A 16,414-nucleotide genomic window follows, 5' to 3' on the forward strand; every position below is an offset into this window, starting at 1 on the left:
TACATGTATATTTCTTTGCTACAATGCTAATCTCAGATGTCCCTTTAGAGGATGGGTTAATGGTTCCATTCTAAATAAATATGGGCTTGAAACAAAATCTCAAATCTGAAAACGCTTGAGCCATGAGAAGCTATATTATATATTTAGATTCAAAATTCTGCAGATGGCCCTGATCTATACAGTACTGCAGAAAAATATCTGGGGTACAGTGGATCTCACTGTCAACAATGTGATTCTGCCACAAAAAAAGCAAATCTCATTCCAAGTTGCATTAACAGAAGTATTATAGATAAGACACAGGAGGTCATTAATCCATTCTGCTCCACACTGGTGGGACCTCAGCTGGAGTTGTTTTGGGGCACTGCATCCAAGAAAAATGTAGGCAACTTGGATAGATTCTACACCAGCGTGACAAGAATTGTAAGAGGTTTAGAAAATGGGACTTAAAAAGAAACATTGAAGGAACTAGGCTTTTTGGTCTACAAAAGAGAAGACTGGGAGAGAAAATGAACATGATGACAGTTTTCAAATTTGTACAAAAGGTAGTTAGAAACCAGTGATCCCCTGAAGGAAATGCAAAGAAACCGGCTTAATTTAAAGCAAAGCTGATTTAGGTTAGTAAGCAGGAAAAGCTTTCAGCTATAAGGATAGTGACACATGACTACAAATAGCTACAGGCTACTATGGGAGATTTTGAAGAACAGGTTAGACAGCATATGTCAGGGATTGTTTTAAATACCATTGATCTTGCTTAAGGGCTGGGGGCTGGATGAGACTAGTGGGGCCCAACCTTTTTGGCAGACATGCCACAAGACAGCCCTGTACCTTTCCTGAGTGCCACTCTTATTGCCTTTCCCTACCCAGTCTACTGGCTTTCTACTCTGCCTTCTGCTCCCTGCCCCATCTTCCACTATGCTGTTTGTCCCCTCCCCAGTCTGCTGCATGCCACACACAGCCTGCCAGTGCCACTTACAGCATGCATGCTGCAGCTTGATTGTCCCTGCACTATATGACCCATTGAGGTTCCTTTTGGCCCTATGTTTCTACTTTTCTATAATGCTGTCCCACAAAGAAGCAAAAACCAACACAGATCCAAATAGCCCAAATGTAGGCATATGCTTGTGCACTAAGATTTGGGAAAGACTGGATCTGGTCTAGAACTTTGCATCTGAGGTTCAAGTATATTTCTGAGGCCCCTGTTTTCAGGGCTCCTGCACAACACCTTAAGTGGACTTTTGTAGTTTTAGGCTTAGTAGCAATTAAAATAAATTAACAGTCTGCTTTTTCAGAGGCACAGAGCACTGATGTGTTCCTCTGATCTCCAGTGCAGCAGTAGATGCACTATGCTTCTGAAAATTGAACCACAAATAGCTTGTATCCATGTCCTTCCTCCACCTACTCCCCCTTTTCCTCCCTGCCTCCCCCCAAAAAAAAAAAATGTTTAGGTGGTCTTCTTAAGATCCTTTTATTTTTTAGTCATCTTGATCCTTTGCCTCTGGTCTTTTCATGAGAGGAAAGAAAAATAAACTTTTGTGTTTCTATTTAACCAACCTTCTAACCTTTTAATAGGGAAGTTAATAGGGAAGTATGAATTGGTTTTGGAGTAAATGCAACCCCATTCACCTCAGTGTGAGGAAAGAAGTGTTATTAGGAGCTAGGTAAGTGGCACTGAGAATCCTTCAAGACTCCTTGGATTGCATAAAATATAGTATAGCGCTCTTTTGTACTTTTCTCACCAAAAAGTAAGTTTGACTTTTAGAATTAAACTGTTTCTGGGTGAGTGGTTATAATCCAGGTGAAGCCATTTTGCTATTTAAAAATAATAATAAAACAGTCAGGTTATTAATATTTGAAAAATGGTTGTGGCCTAAGCACAGGACATTACTTCCTAGAATGTAATACTCCCATCTAAATTAACATCCTAAGAGGCTCAATAATCAAGATTTATGAGATACTATCATATGAGAAATCATATTATGAGGAGAGGTCTGGAGAGAGAAACGTGTTTAATTACAATTCCTTGGGTAGCCTTACAAGTTCTGCATTTCCCTCGCCTCACCCCTCTTGTACATATTCACCTATGTATACCTACACAAACGTTACACTAAAACCTTTGGTGGTTATTCATCCAAGGCTGGAGATGACTGAAGCAGCTGTACCAGTTGGTATGTTTGGGTTGGGGCATTAGAGCTAGGTACAGACAGTCAAAAAGTCCAAGGCTGAATCGATTCAGTCTTTGTAGGTTGCTCAAGGTGCACAAAGTAAATTGAAACAGAAGTGAACAGCCATTTATTTACCTATGATTCAGGAAATGCAGCTGCCATGAGCTGCGGCTCAGGTGAGAAGCTGGGAGGGCTAGAGCAGGGCTCTCTTGCTGTGTGCTCACTTCTTCTTCCTGCTGCCCCCCCAAGGTCTCTGTGATTTGCAGTCCAAAATCATAGCACCAAGATTCTGCAGGGTTGCTCATCGCTTCTTCCTGCTTCCAGGTGCCTCTGGGATTTGTAGGCCACAGTTGCAGCCAGCAGTAAGTTTAAGTGGGGGAAGGGGTGTTTAACCCTGGTCCCAGATCCCACCCGGGGTTTGCCCGGCGGGTGGGGGGGCAGGGATCAGTCCCCCTGCCACCCATTCCCTTGTCAGCCAGCACTTACTGCTCCAGCTGGGGAGCAGAGGACTGGGGCCAGCCCTGCCTCTGGAGCAGACAGCACAGTCCGGTCCAGCCCAGGGCTGAAAAGCATGTTGGGATCATAGTATCATACTGCTTAGAGTTGGAAGGGACCTAAACAGATCATCAGGTCCGACCTTCTGCCCTGGGCAGGAACGGGTGCCAGGGTTATATCACCCCAGCCAAATATCTGTCCAGCCTCCTCTTAAAGACCCCCAAGGTAGAAGAAAGCACCACCTCCCTTGGGAGCCTGTTCCAGAGCCTGGCAGCCCTTACTGTAAAGTCATATCTCCTGATGTCCAGCCTGAACCTTCTCTTTAACAAGTTTTGGCCGTTATTGGGGGATGCTGGGGGGGGACTGTGATTTAACTTGAACCAGGAAGGGGTGTGGGGCAGAAGCTTCACAAACTAATTTAACCCAAATCAATTAAATTTGATACTACATTCAACAAGGTTTATCATACAACAGTTCCAGCCATTCTGAAATTGATTTATGTTCACTGAACCTCTGTTCTGGTACAGGTTTAAACCAATTTCTGATCACTTAAACTGGTTTATGTACAACTTCTGTCCGTAGCCTAATAGTTTGAGTGTGTCATCTGACATATTGCCAGTGTTTCATGTATCGGCTCCTGCCCCATAGGAAGTGAAGCTAAATCAAGGCAGTTTAGACTAGTGTAAAACAGGTGCAAAATTACTATGCTTTAGCTTCCACTTACGATTAGATAGAGCAGAAACACAGAACAGTTATAGGATCAGTCTCACCTTTTCCTATCAATTAGCATTGTTTCATCTGTCCAAACCTCAAAAGTCATAGATGGTAGGGCTGCGTGAAATTTCGGCAGCCATTTCATTTTGGAGGTGTTTCGGCACCTGAAACACCAAATCCTAAATGAAACAGAAGACTCCGAAACATCTCAAAATGAAACCATCCAAAACATTTTGGAAATGTTTCAAATATTTCGAAATGTTTTGGAGGTGCCCCTGGGAGGAGTTGGCACAGCCCTCCTTTTAAAGTGCCTGGAAGCTTGGGCTGGGTAGGGCAGCCATGGGGGCTTCTCCTACAGCTCTCCCTGCCAGGGCAGAGGCAGGCACAGCCAGAGGAGGTGTGAGAGAAACCCCCATGGCTGCCCTGCCTAGCCCCAGCCTCCCGGCACTTTAAAACAAAACCAAAAAAACCCAAACCTATACTCACTGGCTGCAGCAACAGCAATTAGGGGCTCATGGCAGGGCCCCCCACACCCCCCCAGCTTGGCACCCATGCGGCAGCTGTTGCATTGTGTCTTGGCAGGGTGTTGTACACAGGATGTCTGGGAGCTGGGGCTGAGCGCTGCTGGGCTCTGGCCAACTGCTGGAGCCGCCCCAGCTCCTAGACAGCACATGGCACCCTGCCGAGCCATGCTGCACCTGCACCGCTCTGCTGAGCCATGCTGCACCCACGCCGTGGGGCAGTTGCCATGTTCCCTGTGCTGCACAGGGGGACACTGCCATGAGCCCTCAGAGACACCAATTGCCACTGCTGCAGCCAGTGAGTGTGGGGCTTTAAAAAAAAAAGTGCTGGGAGGCTGGGGCCAGATGGGGGATAGGGCTGGGCAGGACAGCCATGGGGGCTTGTCCTGTGGCTCCCCTTACCTGGAGAGAAGTAGGCACAGCTGGAGGAGCCATGGGAGAACCTGTAGCCACCCGGCTGTAGCTGCCTCTCCCCAGCTGATCCGAATCTCTGAATCTGTGCTGAAACGGCGTCAAAATTCTGAAACTGATTCAGCTGAATAAAAATGAAACAGTGATCAGAAACACTGAAATGAATTGCTGTCCTCCAAAATTGAAACGAAACGTATCCGTTTTGCACAGCCCTAAGAGATACAGTAGTTAGCAGAAAAAAATATGGTGCGACTGGATTAAATGTATACAAACACCACTTTTGTGCAACAGCTCAGATGACCTGATGCATAACTTTAGACTGCTTAGATGATTTTAAGTCTTAATCTATACATAATCTACTATAAATGACAGAATTCAAATTCAAAGAGTTTCTGTACTGAATTAACATTAAGAGTGTTCATTAAATCTTTGAAGCACAAGAGTGTATAAATAAAATTAGCACGCACATATTTGCCACACCTGGTAACTTTGTAGCTGGTTTTACAGCAGAACTTGTCAGACAGCTGATAGGTTTCTGTGACTTGGTTCTAAGTTCATAGACTTACTTGTCCCTAGTCACTGCAAAGGCAAAGCACCATTCATCCAGTGGTTCAATGACAAAAGTCACTGAAGAGCATCAGCAAGTTGCTATTTTTGTAGAGGTGTAGAGCCAGGTGTTCAACTGTAATTATAAAAGAAAGAAAACTTAAACCAAGCCTCCACAAAGCATGGAGTAACAATATAAATAGTGTGATTCTTTTCAAAGAATTTAGGAAGGAGATTTGGAGTGCTTTTAAAGGAAAAAAAGAGATATCGCTACTATTTTGTTGAAGGCAAGCTGTCTAATTTTGCATTCAGTGCAGAGGATGGGATGTCTTGGTGGATTGAATATAGTGCCTACAACCTTTCTCCGTCCAGATAGCTAGATTTGAAATGGCAATGATTGGTAATAACCAAAAATTACTGTCTGACAGCTTTCTAATGGCTTTTGTGAAATGGGTTCTGGTCCTAGTCCAGTTCTCCTAGACAGTTGGGCACAAAATGAACCATCACCCTCTTTGGAAAGATGCATTTCTCTTGCTGTCTGTCCCAAGAAAGAAGCCAAAAGACAATAAGTGACTGGGGTCACTGAAACTACCAGCACACCCTTCAAGTGGTTTTCCAGATGAGATTTTGCACATTGCTAGTGCAGCAAGTTTCCACTTCAGCAAGCTGTGCTGTACCAAATCTTTGATTAATCTGAGGACTTCGGTTCACAGGACTGAGCTGATACATTTCACTTCATATGTGTTGACAGGATCAGGGCCACATTTTCACTTTCGCAGTTTATTTTGGGGGTGGAGAATGACATTCCTTTGATTTAACTCAGGATTAACTCCCTTTTTACTGACCATTTCAAATGTATCTGTGAATGCAAATTAGCCAGAACTACTTCTCAAAGCTGAAGAATATCTGCATTCCCTCAAGAAAGTGATGCATTTCCCTTTTTAAATAAAATTGACTAGAAAATGCATTTAGTCAATTTGGTTGGTTTGTGCGTGGCAATGATAAACAAGCAATTTAAACTCCAGTGTGTCTGTCTGGGGAGGCTTAGATAGTTGTGAAGTATGGAAACGTGCAGGATCAGAGGGAGGAGGACAGAATCACAATATAGTCACCTAGCGTGGCTAATTGCATATGATTATCTGACAATGCACTTTTCTGATTGGGAAGCACAGAGGACTTAATTTCCCAGCAGACAACAACTACCAACAGTGTAAACACACTCAAGATGAAAAACATACAATCACTTTTTCTTTGAATTAAAGGCCATTTGCTAACCAGCTTTGTACCATTGCTGGAGGGAAGGAGAGAGGGAAAAGGCCTTCCCCACCTTGTACGTGGGTCCAAGATAACTCCTGGATTCCTTGAGGGTAATCACTATGTAGGATAAGTGCTGACTGTGCTGCTAGCCTGCTCTGAACCATCTTTGCACTAATTGCTCTGCCTTGCTCTCCAATTATTCAAACACAAGAGAAGAAAAGCTTCCACTTAACCGTCGTAAGAAGAAACTTCTTATCTTCAGTCTAAGTTTTGCAGGGAAAAAGTTTCAGTGTGGTTATCTAACTGATTATGCAGGTCCTGATCATTCTTGTGCTGCTTCTCTCACACTGAGCAAGATACTTGCAGCATGGAAAAACAAACACTAGTCTTTTTGGGATAAGAAACTTAAATTTGGAACTACTTTAGGGCAGGGTTTTGCATCATGCTGTATTGAACAGCGCTGCAGCCTCCAAATACTAATGCAATGCAAATAATAACAATATCAGTAATGGGAACCTAAATGTAAACCAAAACTTTGTGTGCATATCTGGACTCTGGCTATATGGGCCTAATGTAATGGACCTTTTTGCTTCAATTTGTTTGTGCACGGCAATGATAAACTCCAGTGTGTGTCTGTTGGGGAGGCTTAGATAGTTGTGAAGTATCAAAACATTTGCAGGATCAGAGGAAGGAGGACTAAATCAAAATATAGTCACCTAGCATGGCTAATTTCCTCCTTCCTCTTTACCAGTTCCTTTCTGTGGAACTGTATAAACCAGCAGTACTCAATCTTTTGGCCAGGTGAGTGGCACAGGACCAGTCTGTGGGCCAGATCAGGCCCCACACTGCCTCTGCCCAGGCCCTGCACTTCCTCTGCTCAGCACTGCACACCCAGATCAGGCCCACATTGCCTCTGCCCATCCTTGTATACCTGGATCAGGCCCATACCACCCCAGGCAGCCCTGTATGCCCCCATTGAACCCATGCCACCCTCACCTGACCCTGCATGTCCCAATCTGATCCCACATCACCTCAGCCCAGCCTTGCATGCCCATATTGGCCCCCACAGCCACCCTGTGTGCCCAGATGGGCCCCATGCAGCCCTGTGTGCACAGGATCATGCTATCTGAGCCATGGGGCTTCCCACAGGCCCAGGCATTTGGCAGCAGAGGAACATCAATTAATTAGTGTGGCCACTGTTCCCTCACCACCATGTTTTTGGACCCAGGAGGTCCCCATGGGTGGGATTACGTTGCTTCGCAGGCCAGATATAGCCCACAGGTCCGGGGTCAAGCACCCTTCGTATAAAGTAAAGAGAAGGTTAAAGGAAAAGTAGGCTTTATCATCTAGAGACTATAGTAGGCCCTCAGCTGCTTAGTGGTGATATAGCATAGCATTTGCTTGACCAAAGTTTGAGTAAGAGAAGAAGAGTCAAAGAAAATGATTAGATGTCACACAATTCAAACCAGGTTAAACTATTCAAGAAAGATGGAATAGGAAAAGCTAGGTTAGAGGTCACCTAGAGTACATTTAGTGGTTGGATGCTAGACCAGGCTAATTTTAGACCAGATGTAGCCTAGACCTGGAATAAAAATATGCATATAAATATTAATTAGATTAGCACCCATTACACTGCTTTTGTATTTTTTACATTATTTAGTCACTTTTTTTATATTGAGCCAGGCAGTAGAGTACCAAAATTTGGGTTCATCTCAGAATCTTTGCTGGTCAGCCTTAAACTATGGTTCTTGCTAAATAGCTTATCTGCAAATAAATTAAGATAAGTGTTTATTTAAAATTTATTTTAAAACCTGAATGTCCTTTTCCCTAATAAGCTGGCCATCTGTTAGAGGCTTTTGATACTTTCCGGCTCAGAGAAATTAATTTTAAATTCTCTCAAATGTTAACAATATTGTTATTCTTTAGATAAATGCACATTTTATAAATGTTTATCAGTAGTTTGATAAGCCTTTTCTGTACTGTTTAGTCTTTTATATCTTTTCTGTATTTTATTTTAGAATTTGCTATTAAAAATGTAGGTATCCATAAGTTTGCAAGTGTTTAATTTTGAGGGACTCACTCTACAAACTTTTCTTGGTTCTCAAAATATATCTAAGCATCAACACATCCCATGAAGTAATAAAAAGAAGTCCAGAGGTCTTTGTAGTGATGCCAGAAAGCAAACAGTGTATGATTGATTTAAAAAAATAGCTGGGAAGAGTCAAAACTGAGAGACCAACTCAAAACAGGAGTTTAAAAATCTGGTCCTGAAGGACAGTGGGAGAGGGCTTTTACATCTTGCCCTGGCTACTTTTCAGCATTTGTGTCCAGGCAGTGGGCATTGCTGGCTCCCAGCAGCCATGTGCTTAAAAGAAGAAAATATTTCCCAATGGAAAGTTCTAGTTACTTATCCTCATTCTGTTTTTTGTTTCTCTTCCTCCCCTTCTTCCTCCCCACTGCAGATTTGTAAGAGCAAAGCTAAAGAATCCCAGCAGTATTACCACAGCTTGGCTATCCGACAGATTTTGGCTATTAACTTCAACATCCAACAGGACTGTGGCCATTTCTTAGCTGATGTACCTGTTCGCCTCCTTCCATGGGAGGATCCCAATGCACCTGAGGCAGAGGAGGAAGAGGAACAAGATGAGGAGGAAGAATCTGAGCAAGAGACCAGAGGGACCCCCTCCAATGAAGAGGCTTCACAGAAAGACGGCTCAGGCAGCCAGGGGACTGTCAGCAAGCAACGTAGCCGTGTGGTGGTCATTACCCGGGAGGTTCCATACCTCACCGTGGCTGACTTTGTGCAGGAGTCCACAGCCCGCCATGCAAATAGTCCAGACTTCTATGAGAGGCAGGTGTGCCTACTGCTTTTACAGCTGTGTTCAGGCCTGGAGCACCTAAAACCCTATCATATCACGCACTGTGATCTGCGCTTGGAGAACCTGCTGCTGGTGCACTCCAGGCTGGGGGGTGGCCTTCTTAACTGTGAGTCTGCAGAGCCCAATCCCAATGCTGCTTGCCCAGCCAGACTAATAGTGAGCAATTTCTCACAGGCCAAACAGAAGAGTCACATGGTGGATCCAGAGGTCTTACGGGATCAGTCCCGTCTGGCTCCAGAGATCATCACTGCCACACAGTACAAGAAGTGTGATGAGTTTCAGACTGGCATCCTCATCTATGAAATGCTGCACTTACCCAACCCATTTGATGAGAATCCAGAGCTGAAGGAGAAGGAGTACACCCGTGCTCACCTACCCAAGATCCCTTGCCGTTCCCTGTATTCCCAAGGGCTTCAGCAACTTGCCAGCTGCCTACTGAACCCCAATCCTTCAGAGAGGATCCTTATTTCTGATGCCAAGGGAGTCCTTCAGTGCTTACTGTGGGGTCCACGGGAGGATTTGTTCCACACTCTCAGTTCACCTTCCAGCCCAGCGCGGAGAGATGCTGTGCTACAGAACTGGCTGGACATCAAACGGACGCTGCTTATGATCAAGTTCGCAGAGAAATCCTTGGACAAGGACTGTAGTGTCAGCCTTGAAGACTGGCTTTGTTGTCAATATCTGGCATTTGCCACTACAGACTCACTCAGCCACATTGTAAAAATCATGCAGCAGCATTAGTTTGTATAAGCTGTTGCTTTTCCTTAAGCACCCCATAATCCACCTCATCCCAGGGCTTACACTTTGCACCAGTGATAAAACAGAAAAAAAATGGACTAGTTCTCAAAGCTGGCAACCCTGAGCAAACAGGTTCTAACTGGAAATCCCGTCTCCTGTTACCCAAATGATGGAGACATCATTCTAGTCCCAGGCCTAGCCATGCTTAATCATAGGCTCTGCAGCTGCATAAAGATTAGATGCTTCCTAGCTTGGGTTAATGTTTCAGCAGACTGAAAAAGGAAAGAGAAAAACTTAATAAAGAGACCACTATTTTTATTTTACTGTACAGCAACTTGAGTTCCCCTTCTCATTTGGGTCGGCCCTGCCTTTTCTGAATGTAGCATTTGCAGTGAATAACAGTGGTCATTTATTATCCCCAGCAAAGACAAGTTAATAAAAAAAGGAAATCAAATCATCCACCCATATGTAGAAGCCCTCACTGAAAAAAAAAAATATATTGCTCCTGTTCCATCTCCAGTAAAAGGCTGTCCCCCCCCCAGTTTAGTCCTCCACGACTAGAAAGGATTACTCTGCCCGGTGTTCTCATCCAAATGGGTCCTTGCCTTAATCCTCCACTGAAGTCTCATTTTGTTACCAAGTGACATAGTCCTGCTGATCCAAGCTGCTGGTCAATGGGCAGCATTTGTTCGTGGTTGTCTTCTTCTCGGCCTCAGATTTGTTCCCTGTCCATATCCTTCTAACCATGGATCCCAGATTCCAAGGATCCTGCCTTAATCAGCCCATGATCATCAGCCTAGAGTAGCTCAATTGAGAAACAGAATAATTTTTCCCCCCTTTTCTACCCCTACCCATGATATAATTGTTGTGGATTGTAACCATCTCATAGACACAACAGTGTTAAATGAGCAGAACGACATAACAAGGAAAACTGAAACATCCCTCTTGCCATAAAAAGCACTGAAATGGACAGAACTGACATAACCAAACCTCCTTCTGTGGCTGCTCTGCATCGGGGATGGAATTAGCATCCGCCTCCTCTTCTGCGTTTTATTTAGGTTTGTTAGCCACTTGTGGCATATTGCAAAGCAGGAATCAAACTGGCAGTGCTGGTCTGTTGGCGGGAGATTGAATTGTTTAGAGCTTGTCTGTGTGTAGTTAATAGGCCACATGGAGACAGTTTTACTGCATATGCAATTCTCTGGGACTGAAAAGCATAGGGGAAAATACTACTACTTAATTACTGCAAAAGCTCTAAAGTTTGGCAGGTACAGGTAACAGGTTCCCCATAGCAGTGTTTGGCTGCATATCTCCTGTTAGTAACCAGTGTTTACCATGTACCCTAAAAATGGAATGGCTGTCAAGATTGCTCTGAGACCAGAGCAGATACAGTTTTAGTGTGAGACGGAATTAATGGGTATTAAGGTGACAGATTTAAAAACGCTTCCATCCTTTAAAGCATTTATAGATGAAAAACGGCCACTGGCTTCCTCTCCTGACTTAGTGGCCTTTTCCTGTGGGACTGCTACAGTTGTAGAGATGGTCCCTTTGCTCAGTATTGCTAGGCTCAGAACAGTCTTATAAATAGCTCTGTAGAACACGGTTTGGAGCCAGGGATGAAAGTCATACTGATTATTATGATCTGGGTGGTGGAAAGCAGACAGCCCTAGTTTTGAGCCTGTGCTTCTCTCCTATGGATATATGTGCAATTCTTGTATGTATTTTTAAAAGCTGTACATTACAGTGTTTACGTTACATACCAGACTTTATCTGATGCTAGACCTGCAAACCCTTCCTTACTTTCCTGGCACATAAACACACAGCAATACATGTGCTGTTCCTATGGATTGATATTTCATTTTTAATTGATGAAAACTGTGAGAAACCGGTTCACTTCAGCCTTGAAAACAAATAGCATTTTACCACTTTTTACAGCATTTGCATGCTTGGAACAGATGCATGGCAACAGAACAAACAGGCCTGCTGACATGAGGGCAGAGAAACTTGCCCTGTATGTGCACCATACATTTGAGGGGGGTGACATTTTCTGCATTGTTTTCTTCTGGCATTGGTCAGAGCCAAGCCCAGTAGTTTGTGGAACCTACATTGATCGTGCAGTAGTGTAGAGAATGTTTTGTGACTTTTTTTAATGTTTTTAAACTGATTAAATATCCTTTTGTTTGATTCACCTGTATCAGAGAGGGATCAGGCAAAGACAAGGGTCATGTATTTTAATGTAATATGGATCACTTTAAAAAAAAGTGCAAAGAGTTGGAGTGGGGAGGCAGCATTGGGAGTCAGGGGGAGCGGGGAGAAGTGCAGTGCACTAAAGCCCCAGTTTCTTGCATGGAAAAGAGGCTTTGATGCTAATATTGAATAGATGTGAAGAAAAAAGCATTTGCAGAGATTGCACAAATGTTAGATGCAGCTCAGCTTCATGTGGACACAGGATACATAAGGCCCGATGGCTTAACTATGCTGAGCGTGACAGGTCATTGAAAAGCAACCTGCGACCTAACCAGCAGTCACCAACCCTTTAAGCTTAAGGACAGGGCACTGCTTCTAGTTTTGTGAGGTCTGGTTTTGTTTCTGTTCTTTTTTTTAACAGCTCCTTTATGCACGTAATTTCTCACCCAACAAATACATGCTGTCTGAGCAGCTCATGGACAACTGACCACTGCAGTAGGCACATTCCTTTAGGCCATCTGGTATATTTTTTGTGTACATGGACACATGTTCTCAAATGTCACTTTCATGTCAAAATGCACATGCAAAGTTAAATATTGAATGTTTTGCAACCCTGCATATTTAATGCAGCTGGTCTGAAGCCTTTGTATGTCTTTGTTCTTTAGATATCTTATTTCAGTTTTTATTTCTTGTGATGACTTTGAACCAGTACTCATTTTAATTCTGCAGTATAATCAAGCATGGATAAATGTTCACTACCAATTTATTTCTTATGTAGCAATGGGTAAACTTTAGTCATTTGTAATATCAGTGTGATTTTTACTTTTTTTTTGTCTTTGGAAAATGAAAGAATGGTCAAGGAAGGCAAACACCAACTCTCCAGGGCTTTCTTGGGGAACCTGGGGCTGCCTCTGCAGACTTCTTGGAAAATTATAACTGTTTGTGGTGGCTCCACAATCCTAGCTGTGGACGCACCACTGAAGTACTTGAGAATGTATATTTGAAAATGATTGTAAACAAACCCCAGGGAGCCTCCAGCATATTTAAAAAAATTGAGAGAAATCCCCACCCCTTTTGCTTTGTCATTGGGATTCTCCATGTATCAGGAATTAAACCCCTGACCATGCATATATGCACATGGACTTGCACAAGTACAGCATTTGGTTTTTAAATAGAGCTCTTTCAACTGAGCTCCATAACTGAGAAAAGCAAGTCCAAGATAGCAGTATTGATTGTAAATATATATTTTTCTATTACTAAAAGCTGCCATTGACTATTTTTTAACATAAACAGTATAGACTTTTCCAGTGCAAAATAAGACCTGGAAAATCAAATACATGTCTGGAAAAGAATTTGAGTGAGTGGTTTCTGAAACTGTAGAGCCTCTAAAAACCTCTCTAATGTTTTAGAGAGGAGACAATCTAAATCAGTGATTGGATTCACAGCATATAGTGCCTTGTCTAAGAATTGGAATAGGGAGGAACAGGTCGAGGGAATCTCTTTCCACCTGCTAAAAGCCCTATAAATAATCCTACCCACATAAAGAAAGAAAAGATTTCTAACAAAATAAAGGAGATGGTGCACTTCACGTGATGCTGAGTCAGTTTAGTGAGAATAATTTTTAGTCAGGACTCAGTTACAGGAACAGGTTCTTTTGAAGTGGTTCATAGTACCAGATGACAGCAGATCTTTGTGGATTTTTCACATTTGAAATTGAGGCCAGCCACTGGGCAAAAATAACAGGTGAGCTGTCACTTGGTCTAGGCCTAATACTAAAATTCAAGAGGTCTATTGCTTTGACAATCTACTGCAGACACTCCAGCTTTGGAAGATGAAGAACCTAAATAGGGAAGAATAGAATATGTGGAAGGTGTGCAGCTCCTTTTATATACAGGAGAGGACCTGTCTTAACACTGGTGGTATGGGCAGACCACTGATGGCAGAGTTTTAGAAAACAGTCCACATTTAATGGAGGTTGACTTTGTTACGTGTTTCTCTGAAAAAAGGAGGAAAAATTAATCTGTTTTTTAAACCTCTGTATGATCCAGGTAAACATACCATTTAGCCAGAGCCTACAGGCAACAACCCATATTAATGTGTGCACGGAATTCTTCAGAAACTAGCATATCCAACATTTTATTCTATAGTTTCTGTGATGGCAGAAAATAGAGACAAGCCTTCTTTAAAACCTTCAGCCATGCAGCGAACCTTAAAAAGTAAGTAATTGAAGTTTGGCTTGGAATACTGTGGTGCCAGAAATCCCATCCTGCAGTCCAGAGTGAAGATAGTATTTACACTATCCCGCCGCTCTTCAACCTAGACTTTACCTCACCACCTGCCAGCAATGGAAAGAAATGAATATTGTAGTGCAGGGAAATTTCAGTAGGTTAGAGAGAAGAATATATTGTTTAAATTAATCTAACTCATGTCTGTAATCATAGGGGAGGTTGCAAAGATGCCTCTTATTCTAGGTCCATAGCCGTGAACTGCAAAATGTGTATTTGTTGCTGAACTACAAATGTCTTGTGGCTGTTTTCCTTATTTGGCACAATGGCTAAAGAGAGAGATTTTAATTATTTTTTCTATTCTAAAATGGAGACCAAGTCCTGTTCTCTCTAAAGCTAATGGGAGTCTTGCCTTCGGGAGTAACACCTTGCAAGGCCTTTAATGCACTTTCTTCACTGAATTGATAAAGATTGAGCTTATTGCCCCACCAAGGTAGTAAAATGGGTATTATTTCCCTGCAAGCCTGGGCCATCAATGTTACATGGCCCTACGGGAGGTAAGATTTCTGAAATCCCAAAGTACATGCACAGACCTCCAGTCAAAAGGATCTCATTTTGTGATATAATCCACCTATGCTAGTGTTAGTGGACTAGAATTTGAGGGCCTTCTCTCCCTCATATAAAACAGAGAGGTTTTTTGTATTAATAAGATTTTAGTTGTGGAGTAGGCAAACACCAAAGAAACGCAGCACAGAGGCTTGAATGCTTCAGTAATCAATACTGTGCCCCAAAATACTCCCATATGGTAACCCAGACAGGTTTCAATGAAAAATGCTTTCGTCAAAAAAAAAAAAGAACAAAACACTGTGTGGACTTGCTGGGAGGTGTCTTCAGCTCTAAAAAAAACCCAACCCACCTGAGCAAAAAGAGGCCCTTGAACCCCTCCTCCTGATCACTCTTGTGTTATGAAGAATTTATAGGAGATGTTTGTCTAGATTCTGTTATTCACTTTGCTGCAATATTTGAAGGCTTCCATTTTGAATAGACATAATATCACTTGGTGGTTGGGAGATTTCTTAATGAATGTAAACAACGTGCGATAAGCCGCCTTGCATGGGTGTTTGCCACTCCTTCAACGTCTCATTAGAGGCTATGTTGTCTGCAGAAAGCTTTCTGAATTAGGGAGAACTGGCAGTGGAGCATGAAATGCTTAGCTTACCTGTATGTAAGCATTTTGCCACTCTAAAGAACTTGTCCTGTACTTCAAGCTGCGAGAATCCATCTTTTTGTTTTAAATTCCAGGAAGGACGGTTTCAGGGAATTAGAAGAGGTTGGAATTGTTTTTATATGGAAGAAATATATGTTCTTGTATGAAATATTCTACACCTTAAAATTATATTTTGCCCCCTTTTTGTTGTGTATGTATAAATTATATATATTTAATATGTACTATAAGTTTACTTAAATTTTAACATACCAGTTTCATAAAACAAGTGATATGTCTTCATGAAAACTATTTCCAACTTCTTGTCCTGAATCCTTTGATCTGTTGGTTTCAAGAAGTTTTGTAGCCAAATCTTTTTTGTTTCTTTTAGACCTTAATTATACTTAGCATTTAAGTGCAAGAACACTTCCATTTTTAATAAAAAGGAGTTATTTTATTTTGAAATTCGAAAACTGATTATCTTTTATAAATGGGGTTTCTTTATAATCCCTCAGATAAGGGATATTTTTAACTTCAACTCGATTGTCCTGGGTAACTTGTGTTTGGAATTCCTTATAGCATTGCTTTATCTGGTGCTTCATATCTATATTTACACATTTTTATATTAAAAAAATATATATATAGATATAGTTATATAAACTCCCAGCCTTCCTTCGTGATCAGGGGGCTGTTACACTCTGGTTTGCTGTGGTACTTTGCTGTGTACTCTGTGGCATTCATGTAACTGTGTAAATAAACTAGTTTTATTACACTGAAAGTCAAATGTGGTCATTTTATTTATCTACCTATAATTTTTCTTTCGTTTTTTTAGTTTTCCAGCCCCAAGGATTTATACTGGAATGAATAACACCAGAAACATGTCTGACCATGGCATGTCAGTGAATCATGAAAATTGCAGAAAAATGTGTTGCTAAAAGAAGAGCTGAATGTTCTTCAGTAATGTCCACTACATTAACAAAGCAGATGGAATGGTTAATATCTCTTGCTTTCCTCAGTAACATCAGATGTACTGTACTTAGACAGAGAATTCAGTTTTCATAGCCTTTCTACCTAA

General features: G+C 42.2%; 1 protein-coding gene across 4 annotated transcripts in view; it reads left to right on the top strand.

The window, feature by feature from the left end:
• The window catches only part of PEAK1 (pseudopodium enriched atypical kinase 1), a 214,737-nt gene extending 198,620 nt beyond the window's left edge, over positions 1-16,117 (top strand). For all 4 annotated transcript variants that reach the window (XM_090028736.1, XM_090028735.1, XM_090028737.1 and 1 more), the window contains one exon: positions 8,569-16,117. In XM_090028736.1, coding sequence (XP_089884862.1) covers positions 8,569-9,726 — 1,158 coding nt within the window. In that variant the 3' untranslated portion in view covers positions 9,727-16,117. The remainder of the gene's footprint in view (positions 1-8,568) is intronic.
• The last annotated feature ends 297 nt before the right edge of the window (positions 16,118-16,414 follow it).

The sequence above is a fragment of the Crocodylus siamensis genome, chromosome 15 (genome assembly GCF_052110815.1).
Source record: "Crocodylus siamensis isolate JL-2025a chromosome 15, ASM5211081v1, whole genome shotgun sequence".
NCBI classification, from domain to species: domain Eukaryota; kingdom Metazoa; phylum Chordata; order Crocodylia; family Crocodylidae; genus Crocodylus; species Crocodylus siamensis.